The 25557-nt window shown below is 47.0% G+C and overlaps 7 protein-coding genes across 13 annotated transcripts in view; 5 read left to right on the forward strand and 2 right to left on the reverse strand.

Moving 5' to 3' along the window:
* Nucleotides 1-1568, forward strand: LOC132259851 (phosphatidylinositol glycan anchor biosynthesis class U protein). Its single transcript, XM_059757647.1, has 2 exons — nucleotides 1-273; nucleotides 336-1568. Exons 1-2 carry the CDS (start codon nucleotides 138-140, stop codon nucleotides 1499-1501), a joined length of 1302 nt encoding a protein of 433 aa, XP_059613630.1. The 5' UTR covers nucleotides 1-137; the 3' UTR covers nucleotides 1502-1568.
* LOC132261153 (arf-GAP with coiled-coil, ANK repeat and PH domain-containing protein 2) overlaps nucleotides 1-25557 on the forward strand; it is a 292140-nt gene that overhangs the window by 33994 nt on the left and 232589 nt on the right. Inside the window, exon 8 of one of the 4 annotated variants that reach the window (XR_009468411.1) lies at nucleotides 3619-3630. The exons of the other annotated variants lie outside the window; for them this stretch is intronic. The gene's annotated coding sequence lies outside the window, so the exon portion shown is untranslated. Of the gene's footprint in view, nucleotides 1-3618; nucleotides 3631-25557 lie in introns of those variants that run through there. 4 annotated transcript variants of the gene reach the window in all.
* Nucleotides 1845-4207, reverse strand: LOC132260710 (membrane-bound alkaline phosphatase-like). The gene is made up of 3 exons (XM_059759016.1): nucleotides 4126-4207; nucleotides 3648-3925; nucleotides 1845-3240 (listed from the first exon to the last, which is right to left on the reverse strand). Exons 1-3 carry the CDS (start codon nucleotides 4205-4207, stop codon nucleotides 1999-2001), a joined length of 1602 nt encoding a protein of 533 aa, XP_059614999.1. The 3' UTR covers nucleotides 1845-1998.
* LOC132260449 (importin-7) lies at nucleotides 6537-13154 on the forward strand. The gene is made up of 6 exons (XM_059758561.1): nucleotides 6537-6718; nucleotides 8321-10576; nucleotides 10775-10920; nucleotides 10984-11462; nucleotides 11536-11679; nucleotides 12046-13154. The coding sequence occupies exons 1-6, from the start codon at nucleotides 6635-6637 to the stop codon at nucleotides 12099-12101; spliced, it is 3165 nt and encodes a 1054-aa protein (XP_059614544.1). The 5' UTR covers nucleotides 6537-6634; the 3' UTR covers nucleotides 12102-13154.
* On the reverse strand, nucleotides 13250-18144 carry LOC132260454 (rho GTPase-activating protein 68F). The gene is made up of 5 exons (XM_059758568.1): nucleotides 17673-18144; nucleotides 16161-16322; nucleotides 15194-15740; nucleotides 14636-15137; nucleotides 13250-13890 (listed from the first exon to the last, which is right to left on the reverse strand). Exons 1-5 carry the CDS (start codon nucleotides 17710-17712, stop codon nucleotides 13696-13698), a joined length of 1446 nt encoding a protein of 481 aa, XP_059614551.1. The 5' UTR covers nucleotides 17713-18144; the 3' UTR covers nucleotides 13250-13695.
* Nucleotides 18937-21653, forward strand: LOC132260450 (ATP-dependent zinc metalloprotease YME1L). Of its 4 annotated transcripts, none has more exons than XM_059758562.1 (5): nucleotides 18937-19123; nucleotides 19237-19911; nucleotides 19976-20058; nucleotides 20127-21345; nucleotides 21408-21653. In XM_059758562.1, the coding sequence occupies exons 1-5, from the start codon at nucleotides 19097-19099 to the stop codon at nucleotides 21591-21593; spliced, it is 2190 nt and encodes a 729-aa protein (XP_059614545.1). In that variant the 5' UTR covers nucleotides 18937-19096; the 3' UTR covers nucleotides 21594-21653. The 4 variants fall into 4 exon arrangements, with proteins under 4 accessions (XP_059614545.1, XP_059614547.1, XP_059614546.1 ...); XM_059758564.1 differs by having other exon boundaries at nucleotides 20142-21345; XM_059758563.1 differs by having other exon boundaries at nucleotides 19988-20058.
* On the forward strand, nucleotides 21772-24687 carry LOC132260455 (fizzy-related protein homolog). The gene is made up of 4 exons (XM_059758570.1): nucleotides 21772-22121; nucleotides 22364-22883; nucleotides 23104-23767; nucleotides 24388-24687. The coding sequence occupies exons 2-4, from the start codon at nucleotides 22419-22421 to the stop codon at nucleotides 24672-24674; spliced, it is 1416 nt and encodes a 471-aa protein (XP_059614553.1). The 5' UTR covers nucleotides 21772-22121; nucleotides 22364-22418; the 3' UTR covers nucleotides 24675-24687.

Here is a 25557-nt window from a genome sequence, read left to right on the forward strand (position 1 = left end):
AGTTTGTTTATCATTTGACTGAGATTTCGTGTTGCTAAAGAAAAAGCATTTTTCCACGTTTTTCTAGTGATTTCCCGAGACATGTGTTGATTGTTGGTGCTAGAGGAAGTGTTGAGGAAGATATTTCTGTAATCTGCATGAAAATGAGTGGCCGCGTTGGCGCGAGTTTCCTCATTGCCGGCTCCATTCGATATCTCTTGATGTGCTCCACGTTTGCGTCGTACATCCGAGATCGAGTGGAAGTGTCTACGCCTTTGAATTCCTGGAAGAGAGGTAAGAAGTGCCGTGCAGAACACTGTGGATGCGAGCTAAGGTGATTTTCTTGTGTCTTGCAGTACTCGAGGGGGCGTATTTGCACGAGAATGGAGTGGATCCGTACTCCGGTGACATGTACCATGAGAATCCGCTGATTCTAGTCACAACAAACGTCCTGATAAAGCATCTCTCCGCCTTCATACCGCACCTCTTCGTGGCCATCGATCTCCTGGCGGCTGCTTTCATCTTCGGCACGGCAAAGATCGTGGCGCGCCAGCTGATGGCGAAGCAGAAGCGCGAGCAGAGCACTTATGCCAAAGGCACTGAAGAACTTCAGTTGCTGCCTGAGGATCAGATAAAGATCCCGCTGTACTGCACTGTTGCATATCTCCTCAATCCCTACTCAATCCTCAATTGCGTGGGACAGACGACCACCGTGTGGAGCAATTGCCTGCTCGCGGCGTTCTTCTTCTTCATGGCGCGCCGGCAGATTGTGCCTGCCGTGCTGCTTCTCGTCCTGGAGACGCAGAGGAACTTCTATCCGGCTGTGCTGATTGTCCCTCTGGCGATCGATGTGTATCGACAGGATGGCAATGGATGTCGAAGGTGCTTAGCAATCCGGACGGTGGTGCTGTTCGTCATCGGCTTGGTGTTGGCCACAGTTTCCGGATACCTGATAACGGAGAGATGGACGTTCCTGGACGCCACGTACGGCTTCATCCTCAACCATCGGGATTTGCAGCCGAATATTGGGCTCTTCTGGTACTTCTTCACGGAGATGTTCGATCACTTCCGCGATCTCTTCATCTGGACCTTCCAGATCAACGCCACGGTGCTGTATCTCGCGCCACTGGCGCTCAAGCTGCGCCACGAGCCTCTGATGCTGGCCACAGTCCTCACCGGACTCGGCACAATCTTCCGCTCTTATCCGTGCATCGGCGACGTGGCGCTGTACATGTCTCTGCTGCCCATGTGGAAGTTTGGGCAGAAGTTCATGTCGCACAAGTTCATCGTGGGATGCTTCTTCCTCATCACATCGGTGCTGGGTCCTGTCGTGTGGCACCTGTGGATCTACTCGGCGTCCGCCAATGCCAATTTCTACTTCGGAGTGACACTGGCGTTCGCCACAGCGCAGATCTTCCTCGTCACGGATCTCCTGTTTGCCTACATCAAGAGGGATTTCTGCCTGAAGAACGGACTCACGTTCACGAAGGACGGCAAGGAGGGCAAAATGACCCTCGAATGACATGAGTTCTACATGGACATGAAATTCTAATTCGGCCACAATAAATTAGTAAGTTGACAATTTATTGATGCGGGCAGATCGTCTTGAGTGGGCATTTCTTGACCTCATTGACCTTGTTTGGGGGGCGAAACAGCAAATTGTTTCGGGAGTTTTTATCAAAATAGGGAAATTCTGAATGGACAAATTCCTCCGTGAAGCGTAGAAAATTGCTTAAACAGCTGTTCCGGTGGTTCTGGGAAAAGAAGCAACATTTTTCGCACTTTTTGCAAAGCAACAAGTTCGTGTTCTTGAGCTTGGAATATCCGGAGAATATCAATTTGAAAGACGGAAATTTTCTTCGCACATTCTATTTAACAACATTTTCTCTACCTTCTCTATGAAATAAGTTAAACATTTTAATCCTAATCTATGACTACTTCAGTGACTCGATGTACAGGAAAATCTGCAATCTTCACTCTCTTGAGGGAACTTTGAGTGGGTTTCTGGGCTGGGTTCTGTCAGTGCTTCCGCCTGTAGGTGCTGTAAGTGGCCAGGGGTCTTCGGCAGGCGGTCAGGCCTTCTCCTATGCAGGATGCATAGCCAATGGCGTGCGGGATGAGATTCTGCTCGTACATGCCCACGAAGAGATGCGCCCATGGACCGTTTGCGAACACGGCCACGTCGTCTCCGCCGTGCGTTTCGTCCTTCAGCGGCACATGTGCGGGATAGACGAAGTCATTGACGGTCGGATTCATCTGCGAGAGTCTCTGGGCGTCGGTGAAGTTGGCGCGCGGCATGGCGCCTGGTCCGTTGGCGTACATGAGAGTAGTGTAGGGCAGATTGTCCACATTGCTGCGCTGAGAGTTGAAGTCCAGGATGTTGTTTCCGCGCTCTGCATAGCCAGAGATGGTCATCGTGTGGCTGTGATCAGACGTGACGACAATGAGTGTGTCGCGGGCGTTCGTGAGTTCCGTGGCCATGCGAACAGCTTCGGCAAACTGAACTGTCTCGTCCAGGGCGAGGTGCGCCTTGGCCTTATGGTGAGCCATGTCAATGCGAGCGCCCTCGACGAAGAGGAAGTAGCCACGCTTCTCCTTGGACAGCATCTCAATTGCCGCCACCGTCATTTCCGCCAGCGACGGCTGCTCCTCGTGCTGCGCCTCGAGATTGTAATCCATGTGATCGGGCGCGAACAGTCCCAGCAAGTACTCCGTGGAGTTCGTGTCCACACCCATGAGACCCTTCCGGTCGGAGACGTAAGCCGATGGGCGGCGTTTCTTCTGCACCATCCACTCGTGGATGAGATTCACCCCATCGATGCGCTCACCTTTGCTGCCCTGCTCATCAACCATTCCCTTGGGCAGCAACTTGTTGCGTCCACCGCCCAAGATCACCTTCAGCTTCCGCCCAGGATCACTGTTGATCAGCTGACTGGCGATGTCTTGGCACATTTTGGGATTCTCCTTAGATTTCACCACATCTGCATCGGATTCCCAGTCGCGGTTCGCCGTGTGCGCATACACGCCGGCCGGAGAGGCGTGAGTCACGCGTGCTGTGGTGACGAAACCCGTTCCCTTGCCCGTTTTCTGGGCCCACGCGGCCAGTGAATCGACGTGAGTGGCGGTGTCTCGGGCGCTGGTGCAGTTGTAGCGCTTTACGGCTGCCGTGACGCCAATTGTGGCATAATTGGCTTTCACGCCAGTCAAGTAGGCTGTGGCTGTGCACGCAGAGTCAGCCACTTGCTTGTCCACGCAGTACGTCTGGAAGACAAGATCAGATTTCGGTTAGAATTGCGGAAATTGAAGATGTTCATGACCCAATTCGGCCCATGCAAATGTGAAAGTGTGACAACCGGAATTTTTGGGGAAAAGCACCGGAATTGCTTGCAAATTGGCGAGGAAAAACACTGCGTTAAAATTTGGCTGTTATCTGATATTCCCACAAATCGTCAAACATTTTAATATAAAAATCAATACAACCATAAAATGATCACGTTTCGCGGAATGTCGTCGCGAAGGGGGACAAAAAGAGACTATTATGTATCAATTTCACGTTCAATTAGTTTGATGACATTGAATTGCAAAGCGCGTCGATCGGAGCTGATCATTGAGAGTGAAAAATCGGCACAGGTGAGGGAGAGAGAAAGAGAGTTATCAAGATCACACACCTTTGCCAGTCCTGTGTACGGGAAGTCCTCGAAGAAGAGGCGCGACTCCTCGCCAGTGTGTCCCTGCAGCTGACCCAGGTACATCCGGCTGGCCGCCAGTGTGGCCACGGACATGCCGTCGCCCAGGAAGAGGATCACATTCTTGGCAATGTTGTGATTGTGTCGCACCGAGAGCTGATGCAGAAGGCGATGTTGTGCGTCAAAGTTCCAAAACTCCGCCAATTGCTCACCGCTGGCGGCACGTGTTGATCTTCGCGCTCTCCATTCACTTCCACTGGCTGCGGAGCAATTAAGAGAGATCACACAATTATATTGATCGGAGCTTTTCTTTCGCTAAATCACACTCTCGAGAGGGAAATGCATGGAATGGCGCAATTTGATTGAATTAGCCTTTAGGTGAAGGTTTTTCCCTCATGATGCAATTCTCGGGGGATATTGAGCACTTTCTGTGCGCAGGGATTCGCGCACAATCACTTACAGTGGTATTCATCGGCCTGCACACCGATGAGGAGGACTGTGAGGATCAAAGTGAGGATGATCGCGAGGAGATTCAGACCCATTCTGCTGCACAAAGTCTCACTGGTTTCACTCTGAATATATTGCACTTTTCGCCCTCTTCAGCGATCACACGATCGTGTGTGTATCTTGAACGATCTTCAGGCGGGAACTGCGAGTGCTGAACTGTCCTCGCCGAGCTTTTATACGAAAGAGAGCGCCTCAATGGGGTGTCTCGTGGCGTCACTGGCGCGCGCGATGTAAGAAGTTTCCCACGAAGAGGGGGAACATGTGCTCGATCGACATGCGTCGCACTGTCTTGGAGATTCCCTTCAACGCTTGTGATCTATATTAATCCGATGTGGCGTATTTCCCACACGTCTTCGGAGTGTGATGGTCTAGATTGAGAAAAACGCACAGTGGGGAAAATCCCTCCATAATCAGTATTCTTGATCAATTTCTCCCAAAGATGCCAAAGAATTCGCTGGAATTCAGAATGAAATCACACCAATCACGCCGTGATTTATGACGATTGGGAGTAACATGTAATCTTCTGTGCATCACTGGAAGTGGTGAGATGATCGTTTCTCGATTAAACACACTTGGTTGTAAAAAGAATTTTGATTATTCATTAATGCCACGCAAACCGTGTCGCACCAAAAGACTGTCTTCCTCCAATTACTCGGATTTGATTTTTAGCGAAGCAGAAAAAAAGCACATGGTGATAATCGATAAAGATTATCGCGCGACGTGATTTTGTGCCAAGACGACGACAAAGTGGACATTTGAGACTTTGAGGTCACAATTGGGTGTCTACGCTTTTTGTGTCTTTGTCCACATTGTCGCGACGTCAACAATGGGAAGATCCTTAAGTAGAATAAATGTGTTTGATTAAGATCTGGTTGTAGATTTGATCCTAGAATGTTGGACAAATCTTAATAGCCACACAAAACACAAGAGTCTGTCTTTCCATGTGTTTTGTGTGCTTTTAATTAGGATTGTTCAATAGATTCTTCAGCAGCTAATTTAATTCATGTCGCCAATGAACTGTAGACTATTAGCACATCTCTGCGGATTGGGCAATTTTCACGTGTTGAATTATTTTATGGGGAAGATATAATGATTTTTTTTTCCAATGCAAAACCACATTCACTGATTTATGCATATCAGCCAAAAGAAACTCCGTCATGAGACGATAAACCTGTTCAAGGTTCTGTATTGGATTCTCTTCGGCAGTTTTAATGTGATGACTCTCTGAGCACATTTTTTTCCATTTCATTAATCCGAATAAATCGAAATAAATTGATGTTTTATCATTCATTTTATTGTATTAGAAAATATAGTTTGCATATCAAGTGACTTTGGCTGGCAATGACGAAAGCGACGAAAGTGTTCATGGGGTTCATGGCATCGGTGGTTTTTCGTTTCCCAAGAAAGCACAGGAAGATTATTCCGTCGCCAGTGATCTGTATCCGTGACGTCTGAAGAATCGTCGATGTGTTTTATACATGACGGACAGGCAAGTTCCCAAGATGAATGCAGAAATAGCGCCGATGTAGATCATTTTGGGAAAATGTGTGTCACCAGAAGAACGAGGATCATCAGGTGATAGAGTGGTTGTAATTGGTGACTCAGTCGGCTCAGGGGATGGCGGTTGATTGTCTGAACAATGTGGTACGATGTATGGCAATATCAATGCTGTGATGGCCACGAAGTGAGACAAAAATGATAGAATATTGCCAAAAATGACAAAGGCGTTGCAGCACATTCCGCTGAGGGAAAGTACGCCACTTGATGCCATGCCAAAACCTGCACCAAAATTCTTCAATATCGGCAACCAATATGTGCAATTGAAATTGTTAAAATCAATTGCTTTTGTATCCGGACGATCCAGAGCTTCTTTCCTGTGATTTTCAAGGCTCGACTCTATAAAGTAGATTATCCAGAAAATAACTAAGACTACGTGAACGATTGCAATGCATACAGCAGGATGCATTGTGAATGAAGCTCAGGATGTGAAGATCAGGAGTGTTTATAAGAGCTGAAAAGAGAAAAACTATTACTCGGGGATTTCCCTTTTCGAGCAGCCATAATAAAAGATCCAAAAGATAAAGACGCTTGCAGAGGCGTGTCTTGAAAGGGCCACAGCCTTGCAGATAGAAAGTGAAATTGTTTTGTCATTATATTCCACTCAAGCAAGTCTTTAATTAAACAGAATAATCATCTTGATATTCACTGTTGTTTAGTAGAAAATACCACAGAAATAGCGCGATCACACTCAACAGCTGAGAATGGCGAGCGATTCTTGCAGATTTGTCGCCAGTGGAGTGCTAGAAAAAGCGCGGCGAAAGTTTGACAGCTGCGATTTCGCCGCGAAAATTCCCGGCGGCAGCAGAAGAAGAAGAAGTGTCATTCGTCCTCCGATGTCGATTTTCGTGGGGCCCCTTTTATGACAATTTTTCGGGTGAAAAGTTGATAGAAAGTGAGATAAAATGGACACACGGAAGCTTACCGACCTCCTGCGGGCCACCATGGACCCGAGCCAGCAGCAGCAGGCCGAGGAGCAGCTCAATCAAGTGAGTTCTCGGGAGGTGCTTTTAGGTTGTGGAATGCGGTGGCCACATTTTTTGGACTCCCTGGCTTTGCGCTGGCCATGTGCTCGTATTTCGCTCCCGGAATCGCCCCGACGGCGCTCGAGTGGCGCTCCCGAGGCGCTGTGCCAGCTGTGGGGCACGTTTTGGGGCTCGCAGGGAGTGCGGGGTGTGCAAATGGGGCGCCAGGAGGTGCATTTAGTGGGGAAAAATGGCAGAAAGTTGATGACTTGGCGTGCGGTTGTGTGAGTGGCGCGTCACAATTGGCTTGTCATGCGGCCGGGGATGGTTTTCTGAGAATTTCCCCGCTTTCGCGGCTGTCGGAGGCGGCCTGGGTGGGCGGTGAACACCCTTCGTGGGTCCTTGAAGACGACCCAGCGGGAAATTGTCACCAGCCACGAGAGATTCAGCGGGAAAATCGATAGAATGCCATGCGGAATCACGATGACGAATTGCCCCATTGATCGTGCTTGGAATTTCAATTGGATTCCCATTTATTCTGCTCACATTTTCACCAACATCTCAGAGCCCCCAACGAGGGCCGTGCTGGCTATTTGGGTGGGATTTCCGCGGGGAGTCACTTTAGGGATTCACTGTGAGGGAAAGTGAGAGTGAAATATCGCAAATATGCCGTGCAAAAAGTCAGTGGAACAAGAGGAAAAGAGGGTTGAATTGGGAGAGAGAGGAAAATGCGGGAGGGAAAAACTAGTAAAATGATATTGTAATTTATGCAATTCCAAGTCTGTGATAATATCCAATTTTGCTGCATGCTACTGCAAATTGCCATTGATATTTCGCTTCACCTCCTGACACAATGAAAATACTCAATCGTAAAGCAGAGAAGGAGAATTCTCAAACGCTGTGTAAAATCAATCAATGAGAAGATTATTATTATTATTGCTTGAATAGAGAGCTTTTAACGCTTGGGAGATTTTTGCACAGATTGAACATTCAACTTTGAAGACCAAAGTGTCCTTTCAGGCTATGGAAATAAGCACAATTAATATATTTCTGGTAGGAATCTTGATTTAACTCTCTAATAAAAAGTACAAAAACACATGAGAATCATATTCATTTTCAGTCCAATTATTATGTAAGATTGAGAAGAAATTGCAAATTTACCTAAACATCTCGCGAAGAAGCAAAGCAAACAGGATTTTCAGTTGAAGGACAGTTTACTTAAGGATGATCTGTGTTACTTTATTCATTGGCTGTGCAAATTTTCGCAGCACTCAGTGGAGCTGTTTTTCCACTCGGTTTTCCTTGCATAAATTACCATTGTTTAACTGAAATGATGCACTGATGAGATTCCTCTCAGTCGCCAGACATTCAAATGATGAGGGATCAATACGGTTGAATTCTCTCTCTCAACTCTGGGTTGATCATGTCTTGGGAGGGACTTTTTTTTTGCGCACTTCCACACGCTCTATTATTAGAATGGGGGAAAAAAAAAGGAAAATTCGCGAGAGAGAAAAAGAAGAAGAAGCCACGCAATTGAGAGTTGTATTGATTTAATAAACAGAGTGAGATTGGGGGAAGTCACAAATTTTGCATTTGACGGAGTCTTTCTTTCCTGTGCCTCTGCAGATCCACAAGATAATTGGCTTCGTGCCCACACTGTTGCGGATTGTCATGCAGAATGACTTGGATTTGCCGGTGCGACAGGCTGGCGTGATTTACCTGAAGAATCTGATCACGCAGAACTGGCAAGATCGCGACACGGAGCCGGGGACGCCGATGGTGTACTCCATCCACGAGCAGGATCGCGCCATGATTCGCGACAGCATTGTTGAGGCGGTGGTTCACTCGCCGGACATCATAAGGGTGCAGCTGTCGATCTGTGTGCATCACATAATCGTGTGCGACTTCCCGGGACGGTGGACACAGATTGTGGACAAGATAAGCATCTATCTGCAGAATCCGGACGTGAATGGGTGGACGGGAGCGCTGATATGTCTGTATCAGCTGACGAAGAACTATGAGTACAAAACGGCCAAGGACAGGACGCCACTGACGGAGGCGATGAACCTCCTGCTGCCGATGATGTACCATCTGATGGTGAATCTGATGCAGGACCCGGCGGAGCAGAGTGTTCTGCTGCAGAAGCAGATCCTCAAGATCTATCATGCTCTCACGCAGTACTCACTGCCGCTGGATCTCATCTCGCGCGAGACCTTCTCACAGTGGATGGAAGTGTGCCGACAGATTGTGGACCGGCCGGCGCCCGACTCCAGTCACATTGACGAGGATGAGCGTCCGGAGATGGCGTGGTGGAAGGTGAAGAAGTGGGCGATGCACATAATGGTGAGGATGTTCGAGCGCTACGGCAGTCCAGGTCATGAGATCATCAAGGACTACCAGAAGTTCGCCACATGGTTCCTGCCCACGTTCACCACGGGCATTCTGGAGGTGCTGCTCAAGGTGCTGGATCAGTATCGCAACAAGATTTACGTGTCGCCGCGCGTCATCACGGACATCTTCAACTATCTGAAGTTGGCCAGCGAGCAGGCGTACTCGTGGAAGCTCATCAAGCCCCACATGGTTGTGCTGATTCAGGATGTCATCTTCCCCATAATGTCCTACACGGATGCCGATCAGGAGCTGTGGGAGACGGATCCGTATGAGTACATCAGGGTGAAGTTCGACGTGTTCGAGGACTATGGCTTTCCCGTGCCGGCGGCGCAGGGATTCCTGCTGGTGAGCTGCAAGAAGCGCAAGGGCATCCTGCAGAAGACCATGCAAACGGTGATGACGATGCTGACGCATCCCAATTCCGATGCCAAGCAGAAGGACGGTGCGCTGCACATTGTGGGCACGCTGGCGGAGGTGTTGCTGAAGAAGAAGATGTTCAGGGACCAGATGGAGACGCTGCTCACGAACTACGTGTTCCCGGAGTTTGCCAGTCCCAATGGGATGTTGCGCGCGAGGGCGTGCTGGGTGACGCACTACTTTCACGAGATCAAGTTGAGCAATCCGCAAGTGCTGGCGGAGATCATGCGACTGACCTCGACGGCGCTGCTCACGGACAAGGAGCTGCCGGTGAAGGTGGAGGCGGCCATAGCGCTGCAGATGTACTTGACCACTCAGGATCACTCGCACAAGTACATTGAGGCGCAAATCAAGCCGATCACCATGGAGATCCTCACGATAATACGCGAGACACAGAATGAGGATCTCACGAATGTGATGCAGAAGATTGTGTGTACTTACTCGGAGCAGCTGCTGCCCATCGCCGTGGAGATCTGCCAGCATCTCGCCACGACGTTCAGTCAGGTGCTGGAGTCGGATGACAGCAGCGACAGTCGTGCCATAACAGCCATGGGATTGCTCAACACCATCGAGACGCTGCTGTCGGTGATGGAGGACCATCCGCAGATCATGTCGAATCTCCATCCGATTGTCATTCGCGTGGTGGGTCACATCTTCCAGCAAAGCGTGATTGAGTTCTACGAGGAGGCGTGCTCACTTGTGTATGACCTCACGGCCAAGGTCATCACGCCGGACATGTGGCAGATGCTGGAGCTCATCTACCAAGTGTTCCAGAACGATGGCTACGACTACTTCGTCGACATGATGCCCGCGCTGCACAACTACGTCACGGTGGACACGGAGGCCTTTCTATCCAATCAAAATCACCTCATTGCCATGTTCAACATGTGCAAATCCATACTGACAGGAGACCCTGGTGAGGATCCCGAGTGCCATGCCGCCAAGCTGCTCGAGGTTATCATTCTGCAGGCCAAGGGTCGCATCGATCAGTGCATCCCGAGCTTCGTCGAGCTGGCGCTGAGTCGTCTCACCAGGGAGGTGAAGTCATCGGAATTGCGCACCATGTGTCTCCAGGTGAGTCTTGATGGATTGTCAGGTGGAGAGCCGCCAAAATAGTTCAGTGTTGCGGCAAAAGAGATGATTTTCATGCATTTCATTAAGATTAAATCGCTGTATAAACACTCTTTGCCATGCAATTCAGCATTTGAAAGGCACACAGAGTGTGAAAATGGTTGATTTCATAGTCAATTTCCACTTGTCATTCACACACAGGTCGTCATCGCGGCATTGTATTACAATCCGACACTTCTTCTGTCCATCCTGGACAAGATGCAGTCACAGCTCCAGCAACCGAGCACAGAGTCAATTTGTTCGCACTTTATCAAGCAGTGGCTTCACGATACGGATTGCTTCTTGGGGTGAGAGAGATTTTGTACACCAAGAAGAAAGGAATTTTATACTGATTGTGTGTGATTTTGCAGAATCCACGATAGGAAATTGTGCGTTCTGGGACTCTGCACGCTCATGTCGATGGGCGAAGCACGTCCGCCGGTGCTGAATGAGCTGGTGGCACGCATTCTGCCCGCTCTCATTCTGCTCTTCGAGGGTCTCAAGCGTGCCTATCAAGTGCGCGCTCAGGAAGCGGAAGAGGAGGAGAGTGAGGATGATGATGATGATTGCGAAGAGGCGCTGTCGAGTGATGAGGATGATCTGGATGAGGCGAATCCCAACTTCCTGTCCAATCTGGCGGGGAGAATTAAGGAGAAGGGAGCGAATCACAATTTTGAATTCACAGAAGTCCTCAAAGATGCCGACGATGACGACTCAGATGGGAATGCAGATGATGAGTTTAGCAATGAGATCGATGAGACTGCTCTCGAGAGTTACACAACGCCTCTCGACGATGAAGAAGATCCTCAGACGGTGGACGAATACATTACATTTCACGATGTCTATCAGAGTAAGTTGGTTTTTTGGGTGGGAAAATTCTCTGTATTCGTGAATACTTTATTTGATGGGCTTTTCTCTTGCAGATTTAGCTAAAGTTGATGGCTCATGGTACGAAGCGCTGAACAGGTCGCTGAGACCTGAACAGATGCAAGCAATAAATGAAATTCTCCTTCTGGCCCAGCAGAAAAGACATCTCAAACAGTCGAAGCAGATCGAAAAGAGTGGCGGTGAGTTTGACTGAAGAAGTGACTGAATGTCTGAAGCATTTCAATTTGAGAGTAGATTTCGTATTCTTTTTTTTTCCTCCTGCTCCTCCTGATAAGAGCCAACACGAGCGCGTCATAATTATCTTAATTGAAAAGTTTTTGTCCATGTTTGCTGTCTATTGTTGCTGATAAATTTGTGGCTGATTGCTTGAGACAAAGGAGACAAATTACATCAGTGACTTTCGTGGTTGATTTAGACAGAGAAGATAGAAAAAAGACAATGAAAAGAGTCTTCAGACATTTTTTTCCTTAAAGGATGAAAGTTTTATTAAACATTTCCCTAATTCTCAATCTTTTCTTCTTTCTTTCTTTGTTCACAATATGCAGGTTACGCATTCACGCAACAAACTATTCCGACGTCTTTCAACTTTAGTGGATCATAAAAGTTCGACTACAACGTTTTTCTTTTCTAATTAATTTTTTTTTGTCTTAATTAAGCAACAAAATTGTGGATGACGATGAAAGGTGAAGAAGAAAAAATAGTCCGAGAGAAAGAAAGAGAGAGAGAGATGGTAGGATAGTTATTGTTAAATATTGAACAGAAAGATTGCTTTTTAATAAGAGTGAAAACAACAAAAATGATTAAGAGAGAGAGAGAAAAAAACCAAAATTTTACACACAAGAAAAACAAAACACAAAAATAGGACGAGAAAAAAAATTATTTTCTATAGGAATCCAACAAATCTATCCTTTTTGCTTAAATGATTCGTTTCAAAATAAGTGGGAAATGTGCATGTTTTCCACAATATTTTTTTTTAATATTCGTTGTTGAACATGATTAAATAGTGCGTAAAAAAAGTGTAGGTTTTCTTTATAATTTGCAAAAATTTAATTTCTTCTCACTGATATTTTAATTGATTTGTAATTTTTTTTTAAACTGTACAGATATTTTTCTGTTTCAAAATATCCTCTTTTTCCTATCTTTAATAGACAGATGAAGAAGAAATTATATGAAGAGAAGAAAAAGTGTATGTAAAAAAAAAATTGTAGCAGAGAAAGAGAAAATATTTTACGAGAGGTATAATTTTTAAAGGAAATAACGAAGAATTACAGATGTGAAGAAAAATACCAACTCTTTAGATATCTTTTAGGGATAAATAAATGAGCGAAAAAGATGATAAGAAAAAAATGAGAAGAACAGATGCTTGTAATAAATGAAATTATAAACTATTTATGTATACTTTTTCTATTCTCTTTATTTACGACATTTAAAGTTTTTATGTTTCTTTTTTTTGAAGTTTCTTCCCTTAAAACACTAATTCTTGTAGAATTTTCTCATCAAGTCATTATTACAGATTTATTATTTACACTAAATCCATTTTCTTTTCTTCTACATTCTAATAAAAATATACCTTTTTTTATTTAAAACTCTCTAAATATCTAATAATTATTATTTCTTCCTCTTTTCTTCAAATATTTTGATTAAATACTTTTTTTTTAGAAAAAATGCAACACTATTGTAAAATCTCTCAAGTTATCCCTTCTTTTTTCTTTGCTAGATTCAATATAGAAAAAAAGGATTGTTTTTAATTTGTTCAAATTAAGGACAAAAACACTCGCATTCATTTTTTTTAGTCATTCTTTGGTTAACTCTTCACTAACATTCCTCATCGTTCATTCGTTTCGTTCTCTACAGTCTCTAAAATCTACGTTAATCTACTTCTTCGTTTTCATCTTAAATCATAGGTTCACTTGAAGGATTTCTATACGATCATAAAATGTCATCATAGAGAAGAAGGGGGAAAACTATCAACAGCCATAAAGATAGATTCTCTGCAGAGATTTCAATGCTTAAATCGTGCATGAGTTCCGGAAGAAAGGATTGGGAGGAAGTAAGAAGTCAAAATATAATTCACTATTATTTATATTGAATGGTGGAAAAATATACAAATAAAAAGGAGCGCCGAATGCGCGCGAGGGAGAAAAAGGGAGAAAAAAAATCAAGAAGAACGACAAACTAAATTACAAAAGCCTGGGTTAATCAACAGTCTCTTTCGGATTGATGTCCACCATGTAGATGTCACGGTGATTCTGCAGCACGAACTCAATGAAGGCATTAATGGGATTCACCTCTTCCAGAGACATTTGATTGTGCGCCCAAATCAGATTCGGTCCAAACACTATTGCCAAGTTCGACGAGGTCATCTTGTTCAAGTCCTTGCACTCCATCACCTGCAAAAGGGCCAAAGGAAAAAGGACACAATATTAGCATTTCGTGAGCAAACTTTGTCAGATTTATCACTTCCACAAAACATTTTTCACCAAAACTTTCTCACTATTCCGGGCATAAATTCATGCTTTCATGCCGAGAAATCGATATTTTGTGCTGCCAAGGAAATATATTTCAGTAGGTTTTCCACACGTTCTGGAAACTTTATATAAACAAGATTGTAATTCATTAACTAGAAACAGGTTTTTTACTTTATCTACTAATTTTGTGACATGAAAATTCATGAATTTCAACAGTAATTACCACAATAATCTTATGAGAGCCAACACAAGGTTTTCCCATTCAACACTGAATGAATGCAATTCTCTCTCTCTCCCCAGTAATCAATCTTATTCTACAATTTCACTCAATCATTTCTTGTCTTATGCAACACTGCAACGAAATTTAATCATTCACCCTCTCAATAAAGCCACTCTAAATTCCCCAATCAATTATCCCAATTACATTGATGCACTTAGAAAGATCAATATATCCCTCATTGAAATGCAAATCACTTCGATGTGACCTCATAAATTTCAGCATCCAGCAGCAAATTTTACTGCGAAGAGAGAAACTGGATGCGAAAAATGTGTTGTCCAAAAATATACACCGAATGGCAACACCCTCAAATAGAAGAAGACCCGCGGTCAATTAGAGTGGCGCTGAGCGATGGCGACCAATTACACGCGGACGGCCTTCGACACTCACCTTCACCAAGAACTCGATGATGTACTTGAAGAGCTCATAATTCTCCACGGGCAGCTTTTCACGCAGCATTTGCTTCACATTGCGCGGTCGCTCCTCCTTGGTCCACTCCAGGAACTTGATAATCTCATCGTACAAGGCATAGGTGAGGAGGGGCTCATTGAGATCCCTCAGGAAGGTCTTCAGCAGACCAGCCACCACGTGTGTGTCCTCATTCTTGAAGTCCACATTCTCGCCCGCATTCACGGACGCCTTCAGGCTATTTATCCGCCCATAGTTGCCAGATCGCCGGAAGATTCCCTCCGTGTCAATCACTCCACTCACAGACAAGTGATCCACACACTTTCGCACCACCGGCGGAATGTAGTTGAGACACGGACTGTTTTGATTGATAAAATCCAGCGTCACGCCAAATTGCGTCGTCTTCGCCAGACTGGACTCATCTGATCTCCTGCTTCCACTCAATCCCGACGATCTTCGACTCGCGGAATTGCGATCGTCAAATCTGCAATCGAAAGACAATTAGACAATCACCAAAAAATACCTCTCAATAAGACTCACTCTGTGATATTATCCGGCAACTTGAGACTCCTCAAGCCAAGATTCTCCTTCAGCTCATCCAAACTGGACACGTAGAAGAGCTTGTTCTTGAACTTGACACTGATGAAGGGCTTGCAGAGATTCCAGATCACGCGAATGAACATCGTAGGATGGACGACATAGAGACGCTTCAAGTTCTTCTTGAAGCTCCTGTCCAGCTCCTTGTAGGAGTTCCACAGGAAGTCCACCGACGGCTTGCTGTCATCCTTCAGACCCTGATGGAAGTACACCAGCACATAGTCATTCTGCACGAACGCCTCCATCTTCTGGATGATGAAGTGAATGAAGGCCGTGTTGTTGAGCTCACTCTTCGGCGGCAATCGACAGGCAAAGATGGCAATGATATGTTGTCCCTGTTTGTCCGTGCCGAAGAACTCAATGAACTTGAGCTCCTCGAACGTCTTCATGCTGCTAAATTCGTCCATTTCCGACGCCACACGCAATTGCTCCTCGTAATTGTCCGCCTCCAAATTGGTCTGAATATCGTCAGGCGGAGTCACAAAATCACCTGCAAATGCCCGAGAAGAACATTCACTTCTAGGCCCAGCACAAAAGCCCAGCGGCCACAGAGTGACGCATTGGATTGATGTGCAGAGATAGGAAAAAAGTTTCCCTCGAGATAAGAAAAGTAAAGCCCAAATCGCCTGTGTATATTCACACTTGATAAAGTGTTTCTATTAGCAGCGAAATTGCGTTCCCAATAAATCATCAAAACTCTCTCTAGCTAGACTTAATATTTAATCTTTCTTGTCTTGCACAATCACACGCACTTCGCAATCATCCACAATGTTAAATAATAAAGCATTTATATGCTCCTTTTGCCTTCCTTCGGCCCCACAAGAAAAATCGATTCACTTTTTTTTCCTCTCGAGCGGGTAAGCAGAGAAGAAATTGAATTATTCATTCAAACACCAATTGTATTCCTCACCTGATATCAGAGCATCATCGTCCAGCGTCACAATGAGACGCGGATCGGGCGCCTGCGATAGTTCTGTGTCATCAAACTCCAAATTTGGCTCATAATCGTGCCAATCGGAGAGACTGGGATGCGGATCTTCCGTGTCCGTGAGCGAGGGTGTCAATGTTGGCCCTGAAAGTGGACGGAAAATTGGCATCAAAATCCCTCTTTTTTTGCCGAAAATCTGCTCAATTTCTCAACCGACTGGAAAGTGTCAATTTTTTGGGAGCACAATAAAATAATAAAACAATATCGTGCAGGGTGGGAAAGTGGAGCAAAATGTGTGTGTGTGACGAGACGATTGAAGACGTCGTTGGCTCTTGAAAAAAATTTCCCACAGAACAATTTTATTGTTTTTCCTCCTCATACGGCATTGATGATTACTTGTGCACAATCCACGCAAAAGTTGTGCAAGTATTTGCACAGCAATTAAAGGAAAATGAAGAGTATTTCTAATCTCCTCAATAAACCAAGATAACTTGCGCACTTGTTTATGTTTTTCATACTAGGAAATGTTTCGAAGCTCCGCCTACTTGTTAGCTCCGCCTCTTAACCTAGTAATAATCTGAACATGCGGTAATTTATAGAGCGTTGAAGCTGTAGTTCTTTTTAATGATAAAATAGGCAATGAATCCCTTACAATCCTCACAATCTAGACAATAATTACTCATATTTTCCAATTTGAAGAATTCCAACCAATAGGATAAATATAAGATTCACATTGAGTCACATTTTGACCACAAAACCAAGGAAGCGTTAATAAATGGAAGTTAAGCAAATGAGAGTGGAAAATGATGTGATATTATCATACATTTAAAAGGATCTAAAAAGTCAAATAAACGCTTCATTTAATCTCCGCTTTATCAGAATTTATCTTCTCGTCTTTTCTTCTTTCGACCCTCCAGCATCTCTTGTTCTCCCTTCTTCGCCATCAGTCTTTTGTTTTATTTTTAGGACACCACTTTTTCACTCTCTCTCTTTGGAATTCCTCCGCGTTTCTATGGCTGCAACACGGCAATGAGGAGTCTCATGACATCAAAACTGGCTCCTCATTTGGCCTTTCGGGCGCGAAAAGCGGCCACGGCGCGTCGTGAGAAAAAGCGAGAGCTTCTTGTGCGCTGGGAAAGAATGCGAAATGCACTTGATTTCGCGCTGCACTTGCGGCAGTTGCGGAGGGAAGGCGCGCTGAGTCACACACTTGATTTCATCTTTTCCCATCTTCTGCATAGACGAGCTTAATGAATCTCGCGCGGATGGGATTCACTTTCTGCCCCAGTGAGGCGCGCCCGGGGAGCGCGCGGGAGGAGAGCGTGCGTCCGGAAAAGACGGCTCGCGCGCGGCCTCGCAATATCGATGTTTTTCTTGCGGTTGGAGGTGGCCGGGTGACGCAATTTTCTTCACCTCGCACCTCGTGGGCCCGCTGAGGCTCAGGTAACTCGGGGCAATTGATTAAATACTGAGGCACCGAAGGAGAAAATTCACCTGGAAGTCGTGGCGTTGTTTGCTCCACAGATGTTTCCATTGTCCCACGAATTTTCGTCGCTCAGCCACCAAAATTGATCCGCGACTCTGGCGCAATTCTGAAGCACCACAGTGTGCCTTATCGCGGCCAAGTGCAGCTCTCGCCACTGATAAGGAGTTGCTTGGGTGGAAACACTTTTTTCACTACGTCTCAACTCTGCAAAAATCTGACGACCATTCAAACACTTTTTCTTTTGTGCCACAGAGAGAAGAAGACGTTTTCACTTTATGCCCGAAACTCCAGCGGAAGCGCCACTAGCAGGGACTCTTTGTTACCAACAGACGCACTGCACCTTCTCCCCAATCATTATACTGAAAATGTTTCGATAAATAAACGCGTTGTGTGATATTTTTAGCAAAAAATACACCTCTTCGTTTTTTCTGCGATGCCCACAGTCACTATTTCTTCCTGAACACCCTGTTTGACGTTTCACTTCGCGCTGGCAAGCCAGTGCGCGGCGATGTTTCGCAGGGGAATTTCGAAAAGCGAATATTTGTCAGGAGCACCGTTGGTTGTTTGTTTCTGGGTGTTTACAGCTGATTTCCTGGGCAAGAAGATAGCCTCGTCATGGATTCTCCGGCAGCGACACACCAAGATCTCCCCTCCGAAGTTGTGAGTATGGCTCTGCTGGTGGCTGTTGCCAAGAAGGAGAAGCAGGAAGCGCAGGAAGAATACACCGAGAGGATTGATAGAGCGGTCAAGAAACTGGCTGCATTGCGTGAGAAACTCGTCCACTTGGACGAAATTGTGCGTAAAATGCTCCATATGGCCAATATTCTGCAATTCATCGACAACTTGGCTCCGTCCCTCGAGGAGATCACGCAACAAATCGCAGAACACACGCTCAGTGTTGAGGAACTCAGTCACCAGATGAACATTTCGAACAATAATAATCTCTTCTACGGATCCGGAGTGGATGTGGAGCTTGAAGGGAATGTTCAGGAGGTGTTTGCGGAGAAATCCGAGAAGGATCTCAAGAATTTGTCAGAAGCTGTGAAGATCTTCGCTCAAAACACTAATAAGTGTGTGGAAGACTACAATAAAATGATCCAAGGGATGTTGGAGTACGCACCAATGGACTAATCTCAGGGATTTTGCTGAATAAAATCATGTTTTCTCAGCATGTTTTTGTGATTTTCCCTCCGGCTGAAAAACATCGCGCGTGTATTTTGAACATCGCGACTGGAGGGGAGATTGTTTCGGACGAGTCTTCTGTGTAAACCGGTTGAGGCGCCACTGCCGCAGAGGACAAATGTCAACCTTGTCGCCTTGCGATTTTTCTCAAAAAGTTTTTATTTGGCGATAAAACCCCCATTTATCGTGCATATTGGGCATTTGTGAGGCTCTGGTGGTACAGTAATAGGTAAATTGTGCAGAAGTGACAATGTTTTCCCTAAATCATCACAATCAAGTGAGTATTGGAGGCGATTTCATGGACTTTCGTCAGACCACCGAGTCTGCACGTAGGCCTTGGCCGACAGTGAAAAGTGGCCAGTTCACTCTCTGTGCCCTCGAATTTTCCAGCAAATCCTCTTCCATCTGAGCCAAATAACACCGCGGCGGAACAATGTGGCTCTGAAGAAACACAAGACAAAGAAGAACGCTGCGACTGAGAAACATAACCACACTCTTCAGTTAGATAAGACGATACTGTGTCCGCTGAGTATGCAGGAAGTCCTCCAGAGTATGCGATTTGCCCCCTTTCCCGCCCACCAGAGGCTCTCGAATGCACACCTCACGGAGCTCTGCGTCGTCCTGCACCCAGAGCGGAGGATACCACGGGATAAGTCACCGTGGAGAGTGAGTTACGTGCCAGAAGACTCATTTAGCATAAAGCCCACGACCAGCGGAAGGATATCGAGTTTCCCGGGAAGTCTCCTGGCCAATAATCTTAAGTGCAGCATCCAGATCCGCGGATTCAAGACAGACAGATCCATAGACGCCGAAATGAAGCGAAATCCGGGGCTGTTGGCGAGATTTCGGGGGAGTTTGGGGCCCAGCGGTCGTGCAGACGCCCCCCATGTTCCGGCCAGTGCCACATCCGGCAGCGAGACGCTGAACAAGCTGCTGCAGCAGGTGGAGGACGGCGGACTGAATGGGGAGCAGAAGCAGAGACTGAAAGTGGCCTTTGCCGAGGGTTACCTGGCGGCCAACAGTGCCGATGGCACCAAAGGGAGTCGAACTATGAAGTACCTCAAGGTAGGATCCGTGTGCGCGCCCTCGCCCCGCCTCGCCCTAGAGAGTAATCTTCCATTGCTTGCAGGTTCTCCAGCAGATCGTGATCATCATTGTGTTTATCGGGATATTCTTCAGTCTGTTCTCCTCGACGAGTGGATCGGTGTTTAGGTAAGGATATTTGTCTTGTCCTCTCGCTCTTGACTCATTGGGATTCACGCTGAGTTGTGTTTAACAAGTAATTCCCAAACTAGGATTCAGCTGGGCAACCAAGTGGAAGTGGATCCGGAGGAGATCAATGTGACTTTCGAGGACGTCAAGGGATGCGACGAGGCGAAGCAGGAGCTGAAGGAAGTGGTGGAGTTCCTCAAGAATCCCGACAAGTTCTCCAATCTGGGCGGCAAGCTGCCCAAAGGGGTGCTGCTGGTGGGGCCGCCGGGCACAGGGAAGACGCTGCTGGCGCGTGCAATCGCCGGAGAGGCTGGAGTGCCCTTCTTCCACGCCGCCGGGCCGGAGTTCGACGAGGTGTTGGTGGGACAGGGCGCCCGGCGGGTGCGTGATCTGTTCAAGGCGGCCAAGGAGAGGGCGCCGTGTGTGATCTTCATCGATGAGATCGATTCGGTGGGCGCCAAGAGGACAAACTCCGTTCTGCATCCGTACGCCAATCAGACGATCAACCAGCTGCTGTCGGAGATGGATGGCTTCCACCAGAATGAGGGTGTGATTGTCCTGGGCGCGACGAATAGGCGGGATGATCTCGATCAGGCGCTGCTGCGACCGGGGCGCTTTGATGTGGAAGTGGTGGTGCCCACGCCCGACTTTGGGGGCCGCCGAGAGATCCTCACGCTCTACCTGGCCAAGATTCTGCACAAGGACATCGACATTGACACACTGGCGCGCGGAACGACGGGATTCACGGGCGCAGATCTGGAGAATATGGTGAATCAGGCGGCTCTGAGGGCGGCGATTGATGGGGCGGAGGTGGTGACGATGAAGCACCTCGAGAGTGCCCGCGATAAAGTGCTGATGGGGCCGGAGAAGAAGGCTCGCGTGCCGGACGAGGAGGCGAACAAGATCACGGCCTATCACGAGGGCGGACACGCCATTGTGGCGTACTTCACGAAGGAGAGTCACCCCATTCACAAGGTGACCATCATGCCGAGGGGCCCCTCGCTGGGGCACACGTCGTACATCCCAGAGAAGGAGCGCTACCATGTCACAAAGGCCCAGCTCCTGGCCATGATGGACACGATGATGGGCGGCAGGGCGGCGGAGGAGCTGGTTTTCGGCCCGGAGAACATCACTTCTGGCGCCGGGAGTGATCTGAAGCAGGCCACGAGCATCGCCACGCACATGGTGAAGGACTGGGGCATGTCGGAGCGCGTGGGGCTGCGCACGATTGAGGGTGCGAAGGGGCTGCAGCCGAGCGAATCTCTAGGGCCCAACACAGTTGAGCAGGTGAGTGGGATGATGATGACTGGCCATCAGAGCAGAATGAGAGAGTCTGTGTTGTTCGGCAGGTGGATGCGGAGATTAAGAAAATCCTCAGTGATAGCTACGAGCGGGCCAAGGCGATCCTCAAGGCGCATCCCAAGGAGCACAAGGCTCTGGCGGAGGCGCTCCTGAAGTACGAGACTCTCGATGCTGAGGATGTCAAGGCCATCATGGGTGGCTCCAAGATACACCAAGAGGCGAAGGCGTCGTAGGAGAGAAAGCGCTTAAATTATCTTGTAATATTTAGTTCAAATAGAACGATTCCACTCTCACGCGTGATATCAAATAATTATTTGATATGCTCTTGAAAAATGATTCGAATTGATAGTGCAACGCCCAGTCGCATGGAGCGCTGGCGTCGGCAAGTGTGAGAATATGTCAACGGTTTTTTCGTGCTGGACAACCCTGTTTATGGCAATATTTGAAATCTTTTGTGAGGAAAAGATTCACCTGAGATGTTTATTTTAATGAATTAATGGCAAGAATTCAGGAATAATGCTATGTCGCGTGAAATACAATCGATTGGCGGAGAAATTGGGGAATTTCATTGAAGTGCGAGAAAAGTGAAATTTTCTGTCAATTTTTCCATTGGACAACCCTCCTTATTATGGCGTGTCAGTCGGAGTTTTGTATGTGGGTTTATTTGAGAAGGTGATATTTTGCGATTATCCCAATTTTGTGCTCGTAAAACCCACTTATTTTCGTGAAAACTCTCGCGGGAGTCCACGTCGGACGTGCAGGTAGTGAAATTTCCCGGAATGGGCGTGTGAAAGTGGCTGAAATGGATGAGTGTGAAATTTTTGCTTAGAGTGACAGAAATCCCGTTTTTCCACCAAGTCATATTGCTTCCAATTGCATAAATTAGTCACTCTGTGCGGTGCATTTGGGCTATTTGTGGGGTCGGGCGATAAGGGCATGGGTGTGAGTGAGAAATATGCTGGCCAATTGTCTCTCTATCGCCCCTTCTCATCGTCTTTCGCAGGCAGTCTCGCTCGCTGGAACATGATTGCGTGCAGTGACTGAGAGTGAACGCAGCCATGAATCCGGAATTCGAGGAGCGCATCCTCAAGCACTACAGCCCCACGTCGAGGCGCCTGAGTGAGAACAGTGGCTCGCCACTGGACAGATTCATTCCGTGTCGCGTGAACAACAACTGGCAGACGAACTTCGCCACTGTGACCAAGTCCGGAGATGCCACGACGCCGAGCAGTGGCAAGAAGCATCGCGACTATGGGGACTCGATGAGGGACAGCGTGGCGTACTCGTGCCTGCTGCGGAATGAGCTCCTGGGCGGCACAATTGACGACGTGAAGTGCGTGGATGATTCCACGCCCACGAAGCATCAGGCGCTGAGCGCCAAGAGGACACTGTTCAAGTACCAGGCAGAGGAGGACACCAGCGAGCTGTGCTCCTACTCGCTGTCGCCCATCAGTGCCAAGAGCCAGAAGCTCCTGCGGTCGCCCAAGAAGGCCATGCGGAAGATCTCCCGGATCCCCTTCAAGGTTAGTGCCGATGCACGTCGTGTGGTGAGGCTTCGAGATAAGCCGCCGTCGCTTCCTGATAATGCCCGGGGTCAAGCTGCCTTATCTAGCGACGAAGGGTTCCATCGGTTGCGTAATGACTGCATGTGGTGAATGTCAATACCTGGAACGCCCTTTTAGTCATGCCAAAGTCATCTGTGTTCTCCATTTCCGGCGCTAAAAATAGCATTCCTTTCCGCAGGTGCTGGACGCGCCGGAGCTGCAGGATGACTTCTACCTCAACCTCGTGGACTGGTCCAATCTGAACGTGCTGGCCGTGGGCCTGGGCAGCTGCGTGTACTTGTGGAGTGCGTGCACGAGCCAAGTCACTCGCCTCTGTGATCTCCATGCGGACAGCAACTCCGTGACGTCGGTGTCGTGGAACGAGCGCGGCACGTATGTGGCCGTGGGCACGCATCACGGCTACGTGACGGTGTGGGACGTGGCGGCCAACAAGCAGGTGAACAAGCTGATGGGCCACTCGGCGCGCGTGGGCGCGTTGGCGTGGAATGGCGACATCCTGTCCAGCGGCAGTCGCGACAGGCTAATCATGCAGCGTGACACGCGCACGGGCTCCGCCGTGCCGGAGCGCCGGCTCACGGGGCACAGGCAGGAGGTGTGCGGCCTGAAGTGGTCGCCGGACAACCAGTATCTGGCCAGCGGCGGCAACGACAATCGGCTGTACGTGTGGAATCAGCACGCGCTGACGCCCGTGCAGTCGTACTCGGAGCACATGGCGGCCGTGAAGGCCATCGCGTGGTCGCCACACCATCACGGGCTGCTGGCGAGTGGCGGCGGCACGGCGGACAGGTGCATTCGCTTCTGGAATACGCTCACGGGACAGCCGATGCAGTGTGTCGACACGGGTGAGTTTGGGTCATCATCATTGACCAATTTCCGGGGCCCAAAAACAGTTAGCAGACGACAGAGAAGGAGAGAAGAAAATGTGTGGTGGCAAAAGACACATTTGAATTGTGATGAGATCATCGGTTCTGATGGTCTTTCACCTTCAATTGGAATTTGCATGGGAAGTGCCGCGTGTGTAATTTAATTACGAACTGAGATTTGAGACTCTCTTTGTAGCCACAGAGAAAGAGAGAAACTTGTCAATTGACCACAAGAATATTATATGGGGACAATGGCAAATTTCAAAGGCAAAGTGTGCGACGGTGATAAAGAGTTAATTTGTGAAACAAACACTATCGGTGGAGAATTGGGTCACACACACGCACGCACTTTAGAGTTGTGCCTTTGCGAAAGAGATAGAAGAAAAGTGCGTTGGAAGTTCATTAGCACGATAAATGATACAGAAATTCACATAATAAAGAAAAAAGAGGTCAGAAGAAGTGCGTGAAAATGTCCAGACACGAATTGTGGTTTCTAATAATAGGAATTCTCTCTCTCTGTTATCACTTATTTATTGGCAGTGGAATTAGAGCAATGCCTGATCATGATCTTGATGCACTTTTCTCGTCTTTAATTGCAGGATCGCAAGTGTGCAACCTGGCGTGGTCGAAGCACTCCTCAGAGTTGGTCTCCACGCACGGATACTCGCAGAATCAGATCCTGGTGTGGAAGTATCCGTCGCTGACGCAAGTGGCCAAGCTCACGGGTCACTCGTATCGCGTGCTGTACTTGGCCCTCAGTCCTGACGGTGAGGCGATCGTGACGGGCGCTGGCGATGAGACGCTGCGCTTCTGGAATGTGTTCAGCAAAGTGCGCAGCCAGAAGGAGAACAAGAGTCTCCTCAATCTATTCTCGTCCATCAGATAGGAAAAATTATCCCCAATTTCTGTCCGCGTGACTGCGTGAGTTTTCTTTTCTATTTCCGATGCATTTTTTTCCGTTGTTAGGATTTCTTTTCTCACGGGAGAAAAGGAAAAGGGTGAAAATATCAATAGATAGAGATTGAGAGTGAAGAGCGTGTCAGCGTATCTCTAATTCATGCCGAAGAAATGTCAGCATTTGCAGTCTTTTTCATTGCGCGCAATGTTTGGAGAGATTTTGTGAAAATTCTAAATTGTGAGAAGATTCTCAATATGTTTTTAGCTCTTTTGATTTCTTGATACTTTTCTATTTCGGTGAATTTTGTTGTTTAAGGAAAAGACAGAATTACAGTGTAGAATTGAAAGTAAAAATTTGTGGAATTTTGAGAAAATATTTCCCAGTAAGTGAGAAATTTGTGTGTAATTGATTTTTTTTTCTAAGGATTCTTTTAGGGTTTAATAGAGTTAATAGAAAGTTCCACAACTCTCGATTCTACACTGTAATTGAATGTATAAAATGCGATATCTAAATTATACTTGAGATGCAGTGAATAAATCTCAAGAAAGTGATGTTTTTCGGACTGTTTCTGAAGCCAAAATTTTTGAATAAATTGCCCAAGAAAGAAATCACATGATCTCGCCTTAAAGGCCTGTTGAGAGTTTTTTCACCACGATTTTTAAGTATATTTTCCCTAGAATTTTCACATTTTCTCATTATGAAGAGACAGAAAATGACTGCAAATGCTAATTTTCTGCAACACTCTTGATTTTGTAAGAAGATTAAATAAAAAATGCAGTGTTTTCTCAATTAAATTATCACTGTAATTATGATAATAATAAAAAACAGACGATCTAACAATATTATTACGCTCTAGATTTATCAGATAAAT

The sequence above is a fragment of the Phlebotomus argentipes genome, unplaced genomic scaffold (genome assembly GCF_947086385.1).
Source record: "Phlebotomus argentipes unplaced genomic scaffold, Phlebotomus argentipes genome assembly scaffold_18, whole genome shotgun sequence".
Lineage (NCBI taxonomy): Eukaryota > Metazoa > Arthropoda > Insecta > Diptera > Psychodidae > Phlebotomus > Phlebotomus argentipes.

What these genes read in the sequence shown, in the direction of transcription:
- LOC132259851 (XM_059757647.1), top strand. Translation starts at nt 138, where the DNA reads ATGAAAATGAGTGGCCGCGTTGGCGCGAGTTTCCTCATTGCCGGCTCC. An exon ending in TTTGAATTCCTGGAAGAGAG is followed by an intron (nt 274 to 335) that starts GTAAGAAGTGCC and finishes TGTGTCTTGCAG; the next exon opens with TACTCGAGGGGGCGTATTTG.
- LOC132260710 (XM_059759016.1), bottom strand. Translation starts at nt 4,207, where the DNA reads ATGGGTCTGAATCTCCTCGCGATCATCCTCACTTTGATCCTCACAGTC. An exon ending in GCAGGCCGATGAATACCACT is followed by an intron (nt 3,926 to 4,125) that starts GTAAGTGATTGT and finishes ATTGCTCCGCAG; the next exon opens with CCAGTGGAAGTGAATGGAGA. An exon ending in CGTACACAGGACTGGCAAAG is followed by an intron (nt 3,241 to 3,647) that starts GTGTGTGATCTT and finishes CTTGTCTTCCAG; the next exon opens with ACGTACTGCGTGGACAAGCA.
- LOC132260449 (XM_059758561.1), top strand. Translation starts at nt 6,635, where the DNA reads ATGGACACACGGAAGCTTACCGACCTCCTGCGGGCCACCATGGACCCG. An exon ending in TGCGCACCATGTGTCTCCAG is followed by an intron (nt 10,577 to 10,774) that starts GTGAGTCTTGAT and finishes ATTCACACACAG; the next exon opens with GTCGTCATCGCGGCATTGTA. An exon ending in GCAGATCGAAAAGAGTGGCG is followed by an intron (nt 11,680 to 12,045) that starts GTGAGTTTGACT and finishes CACAATATGCAG; the next exon opens with GTTACGCATTCACGCAACAA.
- LOC132260454 (XM_059758568.1), bottom strand. Translation starts at nt 17,712, where the DNA reads ATGGAAACATCTGTGGAGCAAACAACGCCACGACTTCCAG. An exon ending in CGATGATGCTCTGATATCAG is followed by an intron (nt 15,741 to 16,160) that starts GTGAGGAATACA and finishes GGGCATTTGCAG; the next exon opens with GTGATTTTGTGACTCCGCCT. An exon ending in TCATCGAGTTCTTGGTGAAG is followed by an intron (nt 13,891 to 14,635) that starts GTGAGTGTCGAA and finishes GCCCTTTTGCAG; the next exon opens with GTGATGGAGTGCAAGGACTT.
- LOC132260450 (XM_059758562.1), top strand. Translation starts at nt 19,097, where the DNA reads ATGTTTTCCCTAAATCATCACAATCAA. An exon ending in CCCTAAATCATCACAATCAA is followed by an intron (nt 19,124 to 19,236) that starts GTGAGTATTGGA and finishes CGAATTTTCCAG; the next exon opens with CAAATCCTCTTCCATCTGAG. An exon ending in ACGAGTGGATCGGTGTTTAG is followed by an intron (nt 20,059 to 20,126) that starts GTAAGGATATTT and finishes GTGTTTAACAAG; the next exon opens with TAATTCCCAAACTAGGATTC.
- LOC132260455 (XM_059758570.1), top strand. Translation starts at nt 22,419, where the DNA reads ATGAATCCGGAATTCGAGGAGCGCATCCTCAAGCACTACAGCCCCACG. An exon ending in TCTCCCGGATCCCCTTCAAG is followed by an intron (nt 22,884 to 23,103) that starts GTTAGTGCCGAT and finishes TCCTTTCCGCAG; the next exon opens with GTGCTGGACGCGCCGGAGCT. An exon ending in GATGCAGTGTGTCGACACGG is followed by an intron (nt 23,768 to 24,387) that starts GTGAGTTTGGGT and finishes CTTTAATTGCAG; the next exon opens with GATCGCAAGTGTGCAACCTG.